Source organism: Lynx canadensis, chromosome C1, assembly GCF_007474595.2.
Source record: "Lynx canadensis isolate LIC74 chromosome C1, mLynCan4.pri.v2, whole genome shotgun sequence".
Lineage (NCBI taxonomy): Eukaryota > Metazoa > Chordata > Mammalia > Carnivora > Felidae > Lynx > Lynx canadensis.
In genome coordinates, this window is record NC_044310.1 from 99,713,478 (window position 1) to 99,734,470 (window position 20,993).

The 20,993-nt window shown below is 49.1% G+C and overlaps 2 protein-coding genes and 1 long non-coding RNA gene across 3 annotated transcripts in view; 2 read left to right on the forward strand and 1 right to left on the reverse strand.

Moving 5' to 3' along the window:
- The window catches only part of PTGFRN (prostaglandin F2 receptor inhibitor), an 85,975-nt gene extending 77,128 nt beyond the window's left edge, over window positions 1-8,847 (forward strand). The window contains exons 8-9 of the mRNA XM_030323862.1: window positions 3,423-3,728; window positions 5,241-8,847. Coding sequence (XP_030179722.1) covers window positions 3,423-3,728; window positions 5,241-5,407 — 473 coding nt within the window. The 3' untranslated portion in view covers window positions 5,408-8,847. The remainder of the gene's footprint in view (window positions 1-3,422; window positions 3,729-5,240) is intronic.
- LOC115519962 lies at window positions 8,293-9,045 on the reverse strand. Its single transcript, XR_003970643.1, has 2 exons — window positions 8,875-9,045; window positions 8,293-8,630 (listed from the first exon to the last, which is right to left on the reverse strand). It is a non-coding gene; the product is annotated as an uncharacterized LOC115519962 (long non-coding RNA).
- An 11,092-nt stretch (window positions 9,046-20,137) lies between these two features.
- The window catches only part of CD101 (CD101 molecule), a 36,021-nt gene continuing 35,165 nt past the window's right edge, over window positions 20,138-20,993 (forward strand). Inside the window, exon 1 of the mRNA XM_030323861.2 lies at window positions 20,138-20,288. Within this exon, the coding sequence (XP_030179721.1) occupies window positions 20,246-20,288 (43 nt within the window). The 5' untranslated portion in view covers window positions 20,138-20,245. The remainder of the gene's footprint in view (window positions 20,289-20,993) is intronic.

Here is a 20,993-nt window from a genome sequence, read left to right on the forward strand (position 1 = left end):
CTGGGTGTGGCCTGCGGGCTGCAGGTTACGGACCCCGGGACTAGCTGGTTGATACCGAATTGGTTCTTGCAGGGAGCCTCAACATGGTTGAGGTTTAGAGGTGGGAGAAAGAAGAATTGGTGAAAAAGAAAAGAAGTCCCTCCGAGCCACCAGTTGGTTAGCTCTGTTCTCAAGGTGCGGGGTAGGGTGCCTCGGTCTCGAATAAGCTGAGATGTGGACTGGGGGGGGGGGGGACAGAGTGGGATTCAGAAGTAGAAACGGAAGTGAAAGTAATAGAGGCTGGCAGGAGGAGGGGAGGTACACCCTTTTCAGCGGTTGGTACCATGTTTACCCTTGAAGCTCGTTTGTGACATGTGCAAAAATAAATCATGTAAATGTTCATGCTCAGCAAATTAATGGGTCCCCGTATATTAATCATGCCCTTAATATAAGAGTCTTTTCCCCCAGGGTAATTACCGAAGCTATAGGTGGCTGTTATCATGCAGATCACAGTTTTCCAGAACTTTGCACCCGTGGACGGTGTGGGTGGAAGATTCTGAATAATTAAGCACACGCTATAATTCAGTTTTTCCTCATGCATCCGATGGGCCGTGAAGGAATTCTCTTTTGGAAAGGACATATCACATACGTGGGCCAAGCGCCAAGGCGCTCTTGTGCCCAGAAGGGGAGGGACGGGGCAGATCGTGTGGCCCTTTAGAGGCAGTGTCTTAGGTCACGCCCTCTAGAAGCAAAGCCCCGAGACAGGTGTGCAAGTGATTAATTGAAGTTGTGCGCCCAGGGAGTGAGGGAGTCCAGCCGGGCAAGGGAAGGAAGCCAGGCAAAGACGTGACTTCAGAACGAGTCTTAACTCCCCACGGCAAGTTCTGGCGCGTGGGTTGTACCACAGAGTATGGCCTCCTTGAGGTGAGGGACTGGGCTTTTAGATGCCCGCCGTCAGTCAGCCACTGTTCACGGGCTGAACGGTTGGGGAGCAAGGGTGTTTCCTAACCTCCAGGAGGTGGCTTCCGTCAGCTGAGGCTGACCCTCGGCAAGAGGGCACGGGTGTGAGAGTGTTAGCAGTCAGCACCGTCAGCAGCTGGTCGGGGCGGGCACCGCGAGCCTCTGCTACAGGCGCTAACGCCCTCCCTGTTAGCACCTGTTTGTGGACCGTGTGTGTCGTACTGTGGAGGTAGGGCTAGTGAGCGCTTCCTACGTGCGAGGTGCTGTTCTAAGCATCTTGCAGAGATAGCTAACTTAACCACGGTGAAGCTGTTGATACTCATTTTACAGCTGAGGAAACTGAGCCTCCGGGAATTAAGTCACTCCTCCAGGCCACGTGGCCCGCCAGTACTGGTCCAGCCCGGGAGCCTGGCCCTCCAGGCCGGCCTCAGCTCTGTGAGGCGCGGCGGGACTGGGGCACGAATCGGAGCCCACATAACGGGGACAGCAGTTGTGACTTTGCCTTCGGTAACCGCCCCGCGTCCGCAGGCGACAGCTGCACTAAGCACGTGACCATGATCCCGGGGGCCCCCTCTGCCCTGGCACCGTGAGGGCGTGAGGATGTTGACAGCACTTCCTCTGCCCCCCCTTCCCCCGGGGAGTTGGTCTTCTTGGCAAGAGATGACCCACACACTGAGAACAATCCGATTTTCTGCTCAAGTGCCGCAGCGGACGAGGGGGAGGGAAAGCAGGTATTTTGAGCGTTGGCGTGGAGAGCTGTCATCCTGTGGGTAGGGAGCTGAGGTTTGCTCTGGCACTTAGCATTTCCAGAGCAAGTTGGAAAGGACTTAACCATGTGGATAATTTTGTACAAAGTCTTGCTTTTGATTTTTTTCTTTTAATACGTAAGCACCTGAATACCGTTTGCCTTGACGTAGCGCTATTGGAGGTCACCGGTGTATTTTCGCTCGTGGATAAATGTTACTTTTTGTTTAACGGACGTGGGGTAATTTCACATGTATGCAGAAAGCCTTGTCAAGTGAATTTGAGAGAAAACGGTGTTGGGGGCGCCCGGGTGGCTCAGTCGGTTGAGCGTCCGGCTTCGGCTCAGGTCCTGATCTCACACTCCGTGAGTTCGAGCCCCGCGTCGGGCTCTGGGCTGACGGCTCAGAGCCTGGAGCCTGCTTCGGATTCTGTGTCTCCCTCTCTCTCTGCCCCTCCCCTGCTCACGCTCTGTGTCTCTCTCTCACTGGCTCTGAGAGGTGAATAAACATTTAAACACAGAGAAAGAAAACCGTGTTTGTGGCCTCGTGGTCCTTTCTTGCCTGCTGGATGTGTCCCAGTTCTGACACTGCTGCTCCAATGGGAACGGCCAGAGGAAGAGGTCAGGGGCTCATGGCGCGTGCTCTGACTTCACACCCTGTGAGCATTGCCTCTTGTACCAGTCTTCTTTGTCAGATGCCCATCTTCATTTATTTGACGCTGTTAGAGCCCTCGTTTTGCAGGGTACTTTAAGGTTCAGTAGTATTCCTCTCTGGGACTGTTAAGTTGTGTTCAGTTTTCTCAGTTTGACGTTTTTTTCCCTCTTGTCTGGAACTTGAGTGCTTCGGCCGGGGAAGAAGAGGACTGAGAACAATAAAATCTAAACTGTTGACACTGAATTGTGTACAGGTCACTTTACGTACCTTTTGTCCTTGACCACGGTTAGCGGCCTCTGGGTCTGGGCTCTTCTGCCTGAAATGTCAAGGAACACCGCTGTGGGAGACAGTTTGGGGTGCCCGTTGGGCTGGGCGGTGGCAGCAGGGTAGAGAGGGCAGATTCCGGGGGCGCCTGGGTGGCTCAGTCGGTCAAGCGTCCGACTCCTGCTCTCGGATCGTGGGTTCTCGCACCGCATCGGGCTCTGCGCTGACAGCAGCCTGCTTGGATTCTCTCTTCCCCCTCTCTGTCTGCCCCTCCCTTGCTCATTCTCCCTTTGCCTTTCTCTCTCAAAATAAATGAATTAAAAAAAAAAAGAGGGCGGAGTCGGGGCACCTGGGTGGCTCAGCCAGTTAAGTGTCCGAGTTCGGCTCAGGTCACGATCGCACGATTTGTGAGTTCGAGCCCCGCGTCAGGCTCTGTGCTGACAGCTCGGAGCCTGGAGCCTGCTTTGGATTCTGTCTCCCTCTCTTTCTGACCCTCCCTCGCTTGTGCTCTGTCTCTCTCAAAACTACATAAATGTAAAAAAAAAAAAAAAAAAAAAAAAAGGGCAGAGTCCGCAGCTACGCTCCCTGGGTGAAGCCACACATTCTCCCGCCCCTGGCTCTGTGACCTCGAATAAGGTATTTGGTCCCGCTGTCGAGCGGGCAGTGTGACAGGGCCGTCATCGCGGGGTCGCGAGGATCCAGTGAGACCCAAGGCATACAGGCCAGCGCTGGCCCCTGGCGAGGTTACGCACGTGTTAGCCTCGTGTGGCGTTTCTGCCCGTTGCGCTGACCCGGGGTTTTGGCGTGGTCTGTAATCCACAGACGACATGGCCTTTGACGTGTCCTGGTTCGCGGTGCACTCCTTCGGTCTGGACAAGGCTCCCGTCCTCCTGTCTTCTCTGGATCGGAAGGGGATTGTGACCACGGCCGAGAGAGACCGGAAGAGCGAGCTCAGCCTGGAGCGTGTCGGCGTGCTGGAATTCTTGCTGCGAGTCCATGGCTCCGAGGACCAGGACTTTGGCAACTACTACTGCTCCGTGACCCCATGGGTGAGGTCCCCAACAGGCTCCTGGCAGAAGGAGGCAGAGATCTACTCCAAGCCCATCTTTGTGACTGTGAAGATGGATGGTAAGGAGGACGTCCGGTTACGTCTCTGGGCTGTGCGGCGGCCAACAGGGTCAGGTGGCCGCCCTTCGAGGAATGTGCCACCCAGCACCCGGCCCTCTCTCTCTCTGTAGACCTACCCTGGGCCGGCACGCAGAAGGAGGCCTTGCTGCTACCCCAGGTGCGGCATCATGTGCCCGAGCCGCCACCGGGAGGTGGTGGTTAGCACTTACCGGAGAGACGTTTGATGGTTTCTCCGAATTGTGTGCAGACCCACTTTCCCTGTCACGGGGCTGGCATGGATTCTGCCAGGCAGAGCCAGAGAACGGCATCAAGGGAGTGGGTTCAGGGCCCCGGGAGAGGTGGTGAGTGGGTTCCTGCCCCTCCTGCCCTCTTGGTTTTGCTTCTTGGAAAAGGGAGGGTCCAACTGGTGTCATTAGCATGCAGGGGGTTCTCTCCGGAACCCTGGGACGAGAAGGGGCTCCCTGCTTTGTTGGCCCACACCGACCTCCAGAGTCATTCTAACTAGGTGGTCGGAGGGCCCCCTTCCCACCCCTCTGTTCCCCGAGCATCCCAGAGCGGGGGCAGCTGTTCCTGGGCTAATGAGAAACCTGTCTTCTCTGCAAAAACTTGAGAGTACACGTTAATGGAGAAATTCCCCGGAGAGAATTAAAGCCCCAGCGCCTCCGAGGGTTAGGGGAGAGCTTTGAGTGGGTGTCCCTGAGGAGATGTCAGTGTGGGGGAGACTGGAACTGGAGCCCCAGCTTGTCCACGGATGCCTTAGCCTCTGTGGCTCTCTGTCTCCTCTGCCGTACGATGGGCTCTTCCGAAAGGTGAGCGACATTAAATGCCAGCTGCCGGCAGGCGTGCTAGCACCCGCGCAAAGAGTGCTGCTGCTTCTGGGAGAAGGGACTTGGGATTTGGGGGTGTGCGGTCCGTACCGTGTCTGTGCATTCCTGAAACTTCGTCATTTATCCCCTGTTTGCATCGCAGAAATTCCTTGTTTCAAGTAGCTCCATATGAAAAGCCAGATTTCCTGAACAAGGGAGGGAATTATTCACTTTCCTGGATAATCGACTCTAGTGTTACTTAAAATAGCCCCGCTAGTACACTTCAGTTATTCGATGCACAGAATTGATGTATGAACAGTGTTGTGTTTTTTTGTTTTTTTTTTAAGGACGCATCTGCTGCTGAATGTGTGGCGCCCTTATACTGACTTTTAAAAATCAGTCTCCTGCCAAAACCCTAAAAAGCAAGCTGACATTCAGAGACATCAAACGAACGAAATCTTTCTCCCGGTTTTTTGTTTCTCCCCCACAGAACCGGGCGGGGTGTCATGTGCTCACTTTGTGGGCAGATCAGAGGGCTCCTGCCCGGAGCACTGCGCTAGGTGCTGGGGACAGCTTGAGTGCCAGCTGGGCCCCGCGGGGACACCCGCTTGGGTGGGGAGGGGAGGGGAGGGGAGGGGAGGGGGCAGGCTTCCCGAGGCCGCCTCCTCGCACCACTGACCGGCATCCCCCTGTTCCTTCCCTCCAGTGCTGAACGCCTTCAAGTACCCGCTGCTGATCGGCGTGGGCCTGTCCACCGTCATCGGGCTCCTGTCCTGCCTCATCGGGTACTGTAGCTCCCACTGGTGCTGTAAGAAGGAGGTCCAGGAGACAAGGCGTGAGCGCCGCCGCCTCATGTCCATGGAAATGGACTAGGCCACGCCGGGGGAGCCGCGACAGGGGCGGTCTAGGAGCGACGGGGCGGGAGGAGGACCGCGATCTTTTTCACGCGCAGTGTGTGACACTAGAAACCAGTCCTCTCCGATCTCAGGTGGGACCGGGCGCTCCCTCCCCCCCGCATGTCAAGTTCTGAGCGCGGACACGTTTACCAGCCCACGACTCTTCTTCCCACGGCACTTTCTGGTAGAACAATCGTGTGTGTGTGTTCCCGGCTGCGGCTTTTTAATGGTTACCCTTTGTCTAATTTTTTTCTCCTACCGGTTTATAGATCTCTGACCTGTGTGTGTTCGTATGTTTGGTTTCGAGGGGTCGCGGTGAGGAAGGACGGTGGCTCTCAGAGTTCTTTGTCTTAGGGGAGGACAGAGCTGCCCGCCGGGAGCCAGCTTCCGTGTCGGGCCCGTGTTAGGAGGGCCGCTAGACGAAGCCGTCCGCCCCGGCCCAGCGACAACACAGACCTGTGCCGCAGGCTCATTCGTGGCTTTGACCACCCTACCCACCCCGTATTTTCAGGGGTTTAGACATTTGAAATCTAAACTTGCAGTATGTAACTTCTTACTGAGCCCAAATGCTTTTTTTTTCTTTTCCTTTTTTTTTTTTTTTGCTTCTCTGCCCCCTTTCCATTTCTTTCGTATTTGCTTTATGTGAGCGTGCTGAAATGGCCCTGGAATCTAGAATTTGGCTCCCCACCAAGCACCTTATCTTGCCACCTTAGCCTTAAGAATGAATATGAAGAAAAATACACAGCCACCTCTGTCCGGGGCAGTAAGAAGGTCCTCAAGGAAGACGAGGTTGGGGACAAGGGAAGGAGCAGGCCCTCACTCCGATGGTTCTGAGGCCGCCATGCCTCAGGGGGCCCCAGGGAGTACAGAAGAGAGTCCTGGGGGGTCAGCTGTCCTCGGCTCGGGCCAGGAGTGTCGGGGGTGCCGGGGCTGTGTCTGGAGGAGGACGTCACCTCCGTCCCCCTCTCCTGCCCTTCGTGGAAGGCGAAGGCCTCGGCCACCGAGGGGCACCCACACGTGTACCCCACGTCCTTCGTGGCTGCTTGGGCTCCTTAATGTGAAGGTGTATTGCTGCTTGCAAGACTGACCGACTTCACAGAATCAGAAATTGCCTGGAAGAACCGTGCATTTTCCATGACCTTTTCAGCCCTTCAAGTCGTCGTAAGACCCCCCGCCGGGGGTCAGCGAGCAAGGGTACGCTTTGTGGTATGTTTGCTTTCCTGTTAGGAACACGAAGGAAACCAGCAATTTACTGCCGTGTGAACAGCCTACAAAGTAGATCTGAGAGCAATCCATTTTGCCCAACTGCTCGTACCCGGAGTAGGACGCGGACCAAAAGAGCTCCTCTGCTCCCCGAGGCATCTGCCCCTGCATAGCACTGGCCTTTCGGAAGCATCCCAGTGGGCTTTCTGAGGCTCACTGGTGAGTCATGCCCCGCATTGCAATCCTCTGCGCTTTCATCCTGGCTCTGACGGATCTCACGCTGCTCTGTCTTCCGAAGGGAAAAAAGATTCGTTTGTTTTGAGCAATAAAGTCCTACAAAATGATGGCCATTCATGTGCGGCTCTTTGTCACAAGGGGCCAGACGAGCCACACTCCCCCGCCCACCGGCTCACCATCGTCCCCGCTGCTTCCCTCCCTGCGCTGCCCACACACAGCCCACTCTGCCCTTGTCACTGAGTCACCCCCAGGAGGCAGATTGCCACCCCGCTTCCCTTTTTGTCCTGCCCACCTAGGGGACCACTCACGGTAGATGCCGTGTTAACGGTAGTGGCACAAGTGAGTTCCAAGCCCAGCACCTGCCCCACCCGAGCACGGGTGACCAGAGGAACAGGAGGAGGCCTTGATGGCACTAGATTTGGGTCTTTTCTACCAGTTGTTTCTTAACTATGCTATCTCAGAGGAGGTGGGTCCCAGGTGATTGTATATACGGGAACGGAAGAGGGAACACACAGTCACAGGTGCTACGTTAGGGACACCAGTGCCCTTTGAGTCCACACAGTTATCACCATTAAAAGAAGGTTCAGGATTGTCGTAGTGCAGGCCCTTCTTGGTAGAGCAAAGGGTACCTTGCTGTGAGTGTGGCCAGGTGGCCCCAGGTATGCGTAAAACCATGGATGGGTCACGCCAGACACACGGCAAGTGACAGGTGTTCACATGCTGTACCTTCTGCTCTCAAACCGCCACTGCTGGGGGTATCGCTCCGTGGCAGAGCATTTGACTGCAAACTGCCACTGCAGCTCGAGGCTGGGGTTGCTAAGGCATTGACCCCAACCCCACCCTGTGATCGTGGGGCTGGCCACACTGCCAGTCGCCTAGGGGCTGGTACAGAGGAGGAAGAAATCCCAGGGTGTTGTACCAGGGACCTCACTCCATCCAGGGCCAGAAACTGGCCTGGAATGTGTGTCCTTTTAAATATGTGAGATACACTCTCTTGCTGTACCAAATACGGCTCCCCCCCCCCCAAAGTGCTCTTCTGGAAGGGGGTTCCTGGCAGAGGCACTGGTGTGAACAGAAGAAGAACCTAGCCACAATTCACACAGATGAAATTGCACTTCTTAACAAAAAGAAACTTTATAAACAGTTTGGGTTTGTTTTTGTTTTTGTTTTTTTTTAACTAATCATAAAAACAGCCCCCAGGAAGAGCCTAAGCTATGTTCAGATAGAAGCCTCAAATTTACTTTCAATTGTTTACTTCATGATGTTTACATAACACTTTTCACTTTTTAAAAAAGAAAAAAGAAAAAAAATGCAAACTCTGACTTTTTAACAACGCTTCGGATTTTTCATGGGACGATGGAACTCTGACTCACCAACTGGATTTAAATGTTAATTTAGAAATGTATTTATTTGTGTGTTTCCCTCCCCCCCCCCCCCCCCCCCCCAACGCGGCTTTTCCTTAAGATCCCGGCAAAGGACATCCCTTCTGCCCAGACCCTTGTCTCTTTCCCCCGGTGGCTCTCGCTTCTTGCTTTACAGACTGCCTGCAGCCATGATTTTGTCACTGACATCCGTGAGCCAAAGACTGAGCCTTTTGGGCAGGAATAATAAGCAATACTACACAACTTGCTACTTTCAGAAAACTTGTGTTTTTTTTTAGCTTCACCGATGGCAGCAGAGGGAGAAGGGATCTGGGATTTCGGTAAGTCCTCCTCTGCTGTTTGACCAAATTCTCCGTGATAAATATTGCGCGCAGATCGCTAGGAGGAGAAAAAAAAAAAGTTGACTCTCTGTCTTTCTTAGCGTCGCACAGAAGGATCTGCCAGATTTTACGTAGACAAATAAAGGGTCTCGTGTATTTTTGTCCATACCCGATGTTACATGAACTAATTGTATTGTTTTATACTGTGACCACAGATATTATGCAATGCACCGTTTGTTTTTTATTTCATTAAAGGAAGTTTAATTTAAATTGAAGTCGTGTGAGGAACTTGGTCTCGTTACCTTTTGGTCCCCTCTGCGTGAGGCATCACGGCCGAATGCCAGTGGCAGCTTTAACACCTTCCGATCTCTCTGACTCGTGGCAATAACGTTGTAGGTTTTCACTAAAGATAGAAGTGGATTTAACAGGATCAGTACTGAGAGCCCCACCACACGGAAAGCTGGGGGCCAGGATCCTGTTGCCGAGGAAGGTCTCCTGGTTCTTTGGTAAGTTCTCATGACCTTATGGGTCTCTCGTCATGAGAGGGGGAAGTTGGACGTTGTTCCTTTCTGCGGATGAGGAAACAAACGCAAGGTTCTGTGACCTTATCGTGACTGGAACACAACGGCTTTTCTGACTCATGACCCAGTCTGGAGCCAAACTGGTCCAGAAGGTGCCGGCCCCTGTGATAGAAAAACAGTGCTCCTTCCCAGGCCACCGGCTTCGGGAGCCCCAACTCTCTGCTGGTCTCTGCCCCCCACCCCACACTCCCCTGTGGGTCCCATAGTGTCCTGGGTGGGGAGCTTCTCTGTGAGGTCTTCAGGGGCCGGGTCTGTGTCCCAGTTACTAACCTTGCCTAAGGATGTAGAAGGTACATGCAGTGTATAAATGCACAATTAATGCCGTACTGTGGGGGATGGCCCCTCGCTCATGCTTCTCGGTGAACCGGGAGGGTTCTGCTCACATCAGAATGTGACATAGTCACAGCTGGTCTTAGCAGCCCCCTACCGATGACCAAACCTGTTCCTACCTCAGTTTAAATAAAAGACAAAACGACAGGGCGCCTAGGTGGCTCAATCGGTTAAGCGTCCGACTTCGGGTCATGATCTCACAGTTCGTGGGTTCGAGCCCCGCTTCGGGCTCTGTGCTGACAGCTCAGAGTCTGGAGCCTGCTTGAGATTCGGTGTCTCCCTTTCTCTCTGTCCCTCCCTGCTTGCATTCTGTCTCTCTCAAAAGTAAATAAACATTTAAAAAAATTTAAATTAAAAACAAAACAAACATTTGCTTGCCCACATACCATTTGCTTGCCTGGCTAACTTGTACTTGGGTCCCAGGGAGCCTTTTCTGCTCCTCCCGGCTAGCTGAGGGCCCCCTGACAAATGCTGTGGAAGCCTGAAAGTGGTGTGAGGGCAGGGCCCACTCGCTGCTGTGGCCCCAGGGGCCTCATCATGGCAACAGCAAACACGGGGATTATTGTAATATGCCGTGAACCAGGTTAAGTACCTCCAGTCTTCCCACGGTGGCTTCAGCAGACGCTGTCTTAACTGCTCTCCGTGTAACTGGATCTTCCCGATAAAAGCCACTCATTAACTCTGACCCACAGACCACTGTACGTCGCACCCTTTTTTTTTTTTTAACATACAGGTTTTGTTATTATTAGGTGTTACAGGGCCAGCAGAACAAGAGATGACCGGCACTGAAAAGCTAGTTTGTTTTATACTCACCGATCCCAAGAGGAGGGGGCGCACCGTGCCACACGCTGGGAGGCCACACGGCCGAGACCAGGGTCCATCAGGAGGCGGAGGGCGGGGAGAAGCACAGGCAGCAGCCTTTATCGTGGTTTTCACGGGGAAGAACGGGCAAGGCAGGGTCCGCAGTTTGGTTAATTTCATTGGGCTCTGGGGTGCAGAAAACCTAGTTTTCTGGTACCTGGCCCTGGGGTGAGGAGGGCAGGAGACAGTGGTCCTGAGTGTGGGTGCCGCTGGAGAAGGTGGCAGGGGCGTGGGCTCCGGGTCCGCGGCTTTGTGCGTGCAAGGCGTGCTCACAGTGAATCAGTTCCTCTCTCTAGGAAGTGGCCGGCTCTGGGAGCAGCGGTCTCCAGGGTCAACGAGGCCCTAGATATCAGAGTCTCAGAAAACAACATAGAAGGACATGATTAATATGTTCGCCACTTGAGGCTCGCCGGCTGCACGGGCACACCTGAGTTCCACCTGCAGCGGCGACGTTCACCTCAGCCCTCGCCGTCCTGATTATCCTCCAACTTGTTTGTGCCACCAGTGTGGCTCCTGTGATTACGTAAGTCCATTGCACGGCCACCAGTTGAGATGTGAGTGCCAGAGAAAGAGGTGCGGTGACGAGACGCCTAGACATTTACAGGTGACGACCCTACTCCCACCCAGAATTTGGACACTTTAGGGAAGGACTTGAGTTTAGGAATCCTGCCATCAGTCCCCGCTTTGTGTTTCTCTGGACACCTTTTGAAATAGCCACTTGGAGGGGCTCTTTGGGAACAAGACCCTGTAATACACGCGTTTGTAATTTCAGAAGCTCACATAGTTATTTATTGAACAACTTAAAATATTTTGTCACAGGGGCACCTGGGTGGCTCAATCGGTTAAGCGTCCGACTTCTTCAGCTCAGGTCACAATCTTGCAGTGTGTGGGTTTGAACCCCGCGTCAGGCTGTCTGCTATCAGCACAGAGCCTGCTTCCCACCCTCTCCCTCTGCCCCTCCCCAGCTCCTGCTGTCTCTCTCTCTCTGTCTCTCAAAAATAAATAAAAATTTAAAATAAAATAACCATTTAGAGTGAAGCCCTGGAAAAGTTGGAGTGAGACCCTCCACCCCAAGCTCCTTAAAGTTAACAGGGGTTTGCTCCCCTGCTCTCTATCTCGTGCTCACCCGTGACCTTGGCACGGAGGCCACCCTAACCCCAGCTTGGTGCCCCCACCCCCGTTGGCTGGGATGTGTAAGTAATAAATCTTGTGACTTTACGTCCTTTGTGTGAGTGTCTGGAAACTACACCTTCCATCAAAGCGGCCCTGGGGGGCTTGGATGCTGAGGAAGCTACCTGCTGACCCCACGTGTGTGGCTCGTGCCCCCTCATTCAGCAGGTCATAATCTGCATATTCTTAACTGCATACAGCAGCTCCAGCTTGGCAACCAAGTGTGGATAAAAGTAAGATGAATTCTCTGGAAAGTCTCAACCGAGACAAATTGCTTTAAAAAAAAATGCTATCAGTAGGTCCAGGCAAAACTGTTAAAGACTGATGGCAGACAAATCACGAAAATGTGGAAAAGATTCTGTACTTTGTTGGCTTCGCACATGTTTCTTAAATTCTTCATTTGAAAGAAATCGTAAGTTCTTACTTCATTTGAAAGAACTCAAACTTCAAAGTTTTAGACTAGACATGATAGATTTGGTCTCTGCAGGAAAGGGTTAGAAGGCTCCGGAAAACAGACCCATGCTCCAAGGAAAGACCTGGGCTTATGTCGAGAGATTGGTGAATGAATATGTTGGTTGAGATGAAGATAACGTGTAAGATACATAGGAATCTTTTTCCAATTGAAAATAACATGCGTAACGTACATAGGAATCTTTTTCCAATTGAAAATAACATGCGTAAGGTCCATAGGAATCTTTTTCCAATTGAAAATAACATGCGTAAGGTCCATAGGAATCTTTTTCCAATTGAAAATAACATGCGTAAGGTACATAGGAATCTTTTTCCAATTCTCAACTTTACCTGACATTTTCTGTTCATTGACCAACAGCTCTAATCATTTCAGATGATAGAGTTGCTGCTGTTAATATTCCCGTTCTTAGAAATAAGGAAATGATAACACATTAATTTGCTCAAATGAACTAAGAATTGAGACCTTTCTGACTCCAAAGTCTATACATTCATGCCCCCCACTCCTTATCTACAGAGGATACATTCCAGGACCCCCAGAGGACGCCTGAAACCACAGATAGTACCAAACTGTTTACTTAATGTTTTTTTTCCTATGTGTGCATATATACAGTTTAACTTACAAATTAGGCATAGTAAGAGGTTAACAACAATAACTACTAATAAGATGGGACAATGATAACAATATACGATAACAAAAGGTGAATGTAGTCTCTCTTGTTCCCAAAATATCTTGTTGTCCTGTAACTCTCCTTCCTGTGATGAAGTGAGGTGAATGACGGATGTCAGCATTGTGATGTAGCGTTAGGCTACTACTGACCTTGTGGCGGTGTGACAGAAGGAGGATCACCTGCTTCCAAAAGGCTGCAGGTGCCTGCAGAAAGTAAAGCCGTGGGTAAGGGAGAAATTCCTGTGCGTGTTGTAAATCAGTACACCAGCCACAGAGCCTGAATATTTTAAGCATTGAGTATTTGTTGAGTAGATAGATGAGTCAGCACTGGATCCTATCACTACGAAATTTCGTAGGTCTTGTAGGAGAGGGTGGCACATAAATAATTCATTTTATTACCATATAAAAATGACAGAATCTACAAGCCTAGATTTTAAATTGTTTTCTTTTTTTTTAATTTTTTTTTTCAACGTTTATTTATTTTTGGGACAGAGAGAGACAGAGCATGAACGGGGGAGGAGCAGAGAGAGAGGGAGACACAGAATCGGAAACAGGCTCCAGGCTCTGAGCCATCAGCCCAGAGCCCGACGCGGGGCTCGAACTCACGGACCGCGAGATCGTGACCTGGCTGAAGTCGGACGCTTAACCGACTGCGCCACCCAGGCGCCCCTTAAATTGTTTTCAATGAACAGGTATTTCCCAGGTAGGGAGGGGGCAGGGTTCCAAGGAGAGGAGTTAGTATCTGCACAGTTAAAGAGGGAAACAATGGTAAGACCCAGCAGAAAGACACCGTTCTGTGTCTGAAGGGCAGAGAGTTGACAAGGGCTGGCTCTTAAAGGTCAAGTCAAGGAGTTTGGACTTAATCTTCTAGAAATATTTGAGGAGCCGCCGAAACACTTTGATCAGGAGAATGCCTGGCTAGGTTTCTATGTTACATTAACCTGTTAGCAGGGAGGGTGGTGTGCAGGGAAGGCTGGGAGATGAATTGAACTGTGTTAGTCCAGCAGCAAAATCGAGGCCCCCGGTTGTGACAGCAGCAGGTAGGATGGAGTCCTCAAAGATTTGAGGAAGAGCCGATAGGACTTTATAACCGGATGTGGAGTGTGGAGGCCAGAGCGTGGGTCTGGGTGGATACAGGCGCGTCCAACCACGTCAGACACTCAAAGTGTGAACAAGAAAACAAGGATTTCAGCTTCAGACTCCAGTTTGAGTTTCCTGGAGGACCTTCAAATGGACATGTTCTCCACCAGCAAGGTGGTTGGGCTGGCACTTAAGGGACAAGGTGGGGTTGGAAGTGTATGTCATGGTCCGCATACAAATGGGGGATGAGACACAGCTGTCAGTTACTCCCTGGTAGGAAATTTAAGGACTAGCCCTTAGCAAGGGAGTATCTGGAGACGGCAGATGGCCTAGGAATCCCTTCTGCTGCTCTTTCTCTTCTGCTACCGTCCCCGACTCCCCATCTTCTACGCCCAAGCCCCATCCCCACCCAACGCCCTGGCTCTTGCCCCTGCCCACAGAATTCCAGTTCAGCCTTTGCCCCATAGACGGCAGTCGCCATGCCCCATGAGAAGCTCTTCAGCCTTGGTTAACTAATTGTCAGCTCCTGGTGGAGCCAGGCAAGTGGGAAGAGACTTGGGTATCATTCTCCATCGCGGGGCCAGGCCACAGCTGGGCCCTCTCAAAGCCTGTTTCTTCCTCTGCCTCACAAGGGTGTTGACTGAGGTCAGTATGGTCCCTTCCTGTGGGGTCACTGCTGGGTGCTCCACGAATGTAGGCTCGGTCCGCAGGCTTCCTCTGCCTTGGCAAATTCAACACCTGTGGGATGGCCCTCAATCTGACCTAAGTTGCAAGAGCTCAAACAGGGAAAATCATGACGAGCTTCCTACTGACCCCTTGGGGTTTTTCTTTTCCATCTCCCCGCACACTCTGCCTTCTGGAATCACGAACGGCAAGCCAGAAGGTATACTAGCAAGAGCACTCTCACCACACACCTGTCAGGATGGCTAAAATCAAAAACACAAGAAATAAATGTTGGCAAGGGTGTAGAGAAAGAGGAACCCTCGTGCATTTTGGTGGGAATGCAAACTGGTGCGGCCAGTGTGGAAGACAGTATGGAGGTGCCTCGGAAAGTTAAAAATAGAACTACCCTACAATCCAGCAATTCCACTACTGGACATTTACCTAAAGAATATCAAGACGCCAATTCAAAAAGATACATGCACCCCTGTTTATTGCAGCATTATTTATAATAGCCAAATTATGGAGGCCGCCCAAGGGTCCAGTAATAGATGGCTGGATAAAGATATGGTGTATGTATACACACACACACACACCACATACACAATGGAATCTCATAAGAAAGAAACCTTGCCATTTGCAACAGCATGGATGGATCTAGAGGGTATTATGCTAAGTGAAATAAGTCAGAGACAAATACCATATGATTTCACTCATGTGGAATTCAAGAAACAAGACGAAAAGCAAAAAAGAGACAAACGAAAAAACAGACTCTTAACTATAGAGAACAAACTGATGGTTACCAGAGGGGAAGGGGGTCGGGGGAGTGGGTAAAATAGGTGATGGGGATTAAAGAGTGCACTTATTGTGATAAGCACTGGGTGATCTATGGAATTGGTGAATGACTATATTGTACATCTGAGAATAATATAACGCTTGTATGTTAACTGTACTGGAGGTAAAATTAAAAAAATAAAAATCACTCAGCCAAGAGCAAATAGGCATCCATTTCCTAGCCATACAATCTTGGCTAGGTCAGTTGATTCCTCTGAACCTCCGTTTCCTCATCTGTAAGATGGGATTTGTCATACCTGTCACATGGTGATGTGAGCTATTCTATAAAATCGTGTATATGAAAATATCTTGCACAAAGCCTACATGTAAAAGGTCCCTGTTGAAATATGTTGGGGCCTGAATGCTTCAGAGAGGAGGCCACATATTTAGCTGCTGTGATTTTGTGGGCTACGTGTGCATTTCAAGTCTCAAAACCCACACATTTCTTTTTATTAATCTTCCAGGAACTGGAACAAAATTGTTTCTTTTGTACATTCCTGTGTTGCTTTGTCCATTACTGGCTCTCTCCCTCCATCTGATTCAGGAACTACATTTTTACATTCTTTTCAGCTGATACAATTACAATGCAGTGATTCCCCAGGTAATGGAATAACACTCTCTCTGGCTCTCTTTCTTCTTTCTTGTTTTTCCCCCTGTGGACAACGGAAAGCTTCTTTTTCTTTTCTTTTTTCCTCTCCAGAAAAGAAGCGACATCACTCAGTCAGTGTTAATTCTGGCAGAAATGGAGCCACTAAAATGAAAAGGGGGAAAAAAAAACATTCTTTCTGGCAATGGCTAGAAATGAGAAGTTGCATCATATTTATTTGGTTGAATATTTCAGGAATACCGATACCGTGTATTACTGGCAACGATCGTCTCTGTGGTCAATGCCCATTTCTAAACTAATTATTTTTTCAGGGCATGTGGCAGATCGATTACATCAGTGCCTCCAGTTCTTTACCTGTCCTTCTGCCCTGTCACTTTGCAGTTCTCCTCACTAGAAAGATGATGGAGGCTGTTAACCTATCTCTTGCATTTGGACTTGGCCACGTGACTTGCTTTGATCTATGGGATGTTAGCAGCCATGATGAAAGTAGAAGCTTTAAAAAGTGCTGTTGTGTTTCCATGAGTTATTTGGCCCCCTGACATCACCATAAAAGCCTGCTTGGGCTAGCCTACTAGAGGGAGTGCGAGGGATGCAAGCCAAGGCTGTTCTAGACCGTCCGGCTCTGGACAGGTGACCCACAGGCTTGTGAACAAAAAGAAATGTTTACTGTTGTAAGCCACCAAAGTTTTGTGGTTTGTTCCACAGCAATAACTAACTCATACAGTGTGTTTGCCTAAAATTTTGGTGCCTGGGGATGACCCATGACTTCTCCAACTGAAATGATGAACAAATTACTGTACTTCAAGCCCCATTGATGTTACAGTTAACAGCCTGGAGAGTAGTTTGAAATCCCCATTCAAGGTAAACTATCCTTTAACTGCTCCCTAAATATAACCTGCACATCCCTGCCTCTGTATCTTTGTACATTTCATTTCTCCCTACTGGAATTTCCTTCCCTCCCTCCTCTGCCTGTTTGAATCATACAGATCCCCAAGGACCTACTTAAAACCAGCCTTTTCGGAATGACCTATGGCTGTTCCCTGCCTACAGTGGCCTCTCCAGCCTATTAACTCTTAGGATATTTCTCGTTTGAGCCATAAAGTGGATACTCAACACATGCTGCCTTATTTGGTTACCCTCCCTCTCCCTCCCTCCTCCCTTCCCATTCCTTCCCTCCTTCCTTCCTTCCTTCCTTCCTTTTTTTCTTTCTTTCAAACAAATACATACATATTCATGCACATATATAAAGCACATATGGAAAAAGTGTTAAAAATTGTTTGAATATAGGTGTAGGTTTGTGGTGATTTTAAAATAATGTCCATGAATTCTTGACACTCCTCCTTTCAAAACGCACAGCCTAATTTCCCTCCCCTTGAGTGTGGGCTGGACTTAATGATTCCCTTTTAACAAGTAAAATAGGGCGGAAATGGTAGTGTGTAACTTTGAAACTAGGCCATAAAAGGCACTACATCTTCCTCCTTGGCCTCAGTCTGGGGGGAGCCAGCCGCCATGTTGTGAGGACACTCAAGCGTTGCTGTGGAGAGGCCCACATGATTAGGAGCTCATGCCAATTGTCTACTGCTTCTTGTCTATGGTTGTTTATTAAACTAGATTTCAAGTTCCTGGAGGGAAGGGCTCGTCTTCCACTTGTTTTATCTCCAACCCTTGCATCATAGTACCTTGAAAAGGTAAGTATAGAGCTTTTCACTAAACACATTAATATTTATAGGTTGACTAACATTGGAGAGCTAATTGTTAGGTATCATCACCAATAAATAACACCAGAGGGAGAGAAAGTGAAAACTAAAAAAGGGTAGAAGCTAGAGGCTTCCAGACCTGAGTTTGTTGAATGTTACCCTATCGTACTATAATTGCCACTGGGAAAGTAAGTCCTATCTTAAATGCTGCTTTTACCCTAAAGATTGGCCTGATTTCCCATTCTCCTCAAATCAGCTATGCCTTCTCCCTCCTTCAAATGTCCATCTCTTTATTTGCATTTCTCCCAGGTGACCTCACCTAACTTACCTTGTGTGATAGCCAATCGTGTTCCTGTTCACCTCCACCCAGCTCCAGCATCCCTCAGAAGATCCTCAGATCAGAGGCTACCTTCTAATTCCAAATGCATCTCTAGCTATTTATCCTCTCTCTCTCTCTCTCTCTCTCTCTCTCTCTCTATATATATATATATATATATATATATTTTACAGAGTTGATCAAAGTTTATTCATTTATTATTTTTCCCCTGATATTTAAATCAGCTTTACTAAGGTAAAATTTTTAAAAATACAAAATGCATCCACTTTATGGATACAGTATAAGGAATATTTTAAGTACTTTATTTTCTAGACTAGTTTTAGGCTTATAGAAAAAAAATTACAGAAAGTACAGTGAGTTCCCATAGGATTTCTCTGACCCCTGAAAACATTTCTCTGTCAGCAAAGTAGCAGGGTACAAAATCAACATACAGAAATCGGTTGCATTTTTATACACCAATAATGAAGCAACAGAAAGAGAAATAAACTGATCCCATTTACAAGTGCACCAAGAACCATAAAATACCTGGGAATAAACCTAACCAAAGATGTAAAAGACCTGTATGCTGAAAACTATAGAAAGCTTATGAAGGAAATTGAGGAAGACATAAATAAATGGAAAAACATTCCATGCTCATGGATCGGAAGAATAAATATTGTTAAAATGTCAATACGACCCAAAGCAATCTACACATTCGATGCAATCCCAGTCAAAATTGCACCGGCATTCTTCCCAGAGCTAGAACAAGTAATCCTAGAATTTCTATGGAACCACAAAAGACCCCAAATAGCCAAAGTAATATTGAAGAAGAAAACCAAAGCAGGAGGCATCACAATCCCAGACTTTAGCCTCTACTACAAAGCTGTAATCATCAAGACAGTATGGTATTGGCACAAAAACAGACCCATAGACCAATAGAATAGAATAGAGAACCCATAGTTGGACCCACAAATGTATGGCCACCTAATCTTCGATAAAGCAGGAAAGTATCCAATGGGAAAAAGACAGCCTCTTTAGCAAATGGTGCTGTGAGAACTGGACAGCGACATGCAGAAGAACGAAACTAGACCACTTTCTTACCAGTAAGATCTGCCCCAGCCTACCTCTGTGGACCCTTCTCCCTCCATACCAGCCTCAAACTTTACTCCAACAGGGGAACGTGACTGGTGCATTAGTATCCACGCTAGACTGCTTCTCCCCCAGCTGTACCTGCCCCTCTTCCTTCCTAATTGTCTCATTTGGCCCAGCCCCGCCCAGCCAGACCTTGCCTCCTGCCCACTGACTTTTCCTACCCCTTTCAGCAGCTGCATTGACTGTTGTGCCTGAAAACATTGCATTGTGATTATCTGAGTAGGTGGAAGTTTCCCGAGAACAAAGGCTGGGTAGTTAACATCTTTGTTTGCGCAGAACTTAGCAAAGCACCCAGAACACAGAAGTACTAAACAAGTTGGATGGATGGATGGATGGATGGATGGATGGAATGAGCAGAAATCTGCCTGATACTGTGGCCTGAAGCAGACCAGTTCATTACTGACGTATCTAGATGTAGCCTTGACCTAGGGAACGAATGTCTTCAGTGAGCCTATCCTTGGATGATCTTGTCTTCTAGGGTGAGTTGGCCTGGGTTCAGTGCAAACTGTCATATTTAGGCATTCATTGACCATCCTTCATGCCAGGCCAATATGGGGCAGATGAAGATTCACTTACATGTCACATGATGGCAGATGATTTTACTGAGCATTTACTAAGTACCAGATACTGTTCTAGGTGCTTTAAGTGAATTAGTTCATTCAATTCACACAGCAGTCTGATGGGGTACATACTATTAGTATCTCCATTTTGTAGATGAGTTAGAAAAGTTAACAAGCACATAGAGCTATTAAAAATACAATCTGCATGCAAACCCAGGCAGCTTGGTTCCAGAGACTGACATTACCAGCACCTCATGTCTCCCCAGGTTCGTGTTTTTGGGGGGTCCTTGCATTTCTCGGTCCCTTCCTCTCCCAAGTTGGAAGGACAGGTAAGGGCTAAGAAGAGAAAATTTCAGCTTGTTTTTTTTTTTTTTTTTTATTTAGTCAGTTATATTCCCTCGTGATTACTTAAGGATACGCAGTTAGCCAGGATGGGATCTGTATTTTCTTCTTTCTATCTGTATACATTTACTTACCCAGTGTAACTTTTCTCACCCAGATTTGAGTGATTAGCAAAAAAGTTCATGATGCAAACGGTTTTGCTCTGTACAAACCATCTGTCTTTCTCAGTGGGCTGGAAACCACACTACTGCTTCCTCTTTACCTTTGTAGTGAGAGCACAGCCTTTGTCGCTGGGTGTCTGAACAACTTCAGTGACACCGCCAGGAGAGGTCTGTACTGGTCCAAATGGCACACATCCTATACGTGGCATCTCTCTTTCTCCTTCTGAGTAAGTGTCATAATTGTGCATGTCTCTGTTGTCACCGGAGCTAGTCAACAGGAGGCTGGTGGGTGGTGAAACAGGACAACTTGGTACTTAACGGGGAAAACCGTGCCACACATCTCTGGCGCAGGCAGTAATTTTTGACTTACTGATAATGGTTTCATGGTTTGCCTCAGCATCCTCGAGTTCCAGGGAGGTGCAGTGCTTGGTTGAGTCCCACAGACCTGGTCCCACTGTTTTTTTTGTTTGTTTGTTTGTTTTTGTTTTTTACATTTGTCTGTGGGGCCAGTTCTGCCAGTTTTGCTGGTCCTGCCTTTACCTTTTCTTCCTGGGCTAACCCATCCCTGGTGAGGGCCCAGCTCCCCAGACTGACAGGTGGCCTGAAGGTTTCTCTGATGTGTGAGCCTTGGGGATGTGGCTGGATGGAAGGAAAAGGTATTAGCGTACTTAGTAGTTTTAGGTTAAGCTAAAAGAAGGTTCTGGACATCACCCACGAACTGAAGCGGGGGAATTGACCTGAGGGACTGAGAAGGGGCCAAGAAGATTCACTGGGCTCCGCTAAAGGGCATATGGAGGGGCCTTAGCTATGGCCCAGGAGCATCTAAACATATTAGAACAGGGTGGAGGAAAGGGACATTTGGGGGTAGACTGAAAAGCTGATGGCCTGGGTTGGGAATGAGATCTTTCCAGAGCAAGTAGCAGGTACTGGTT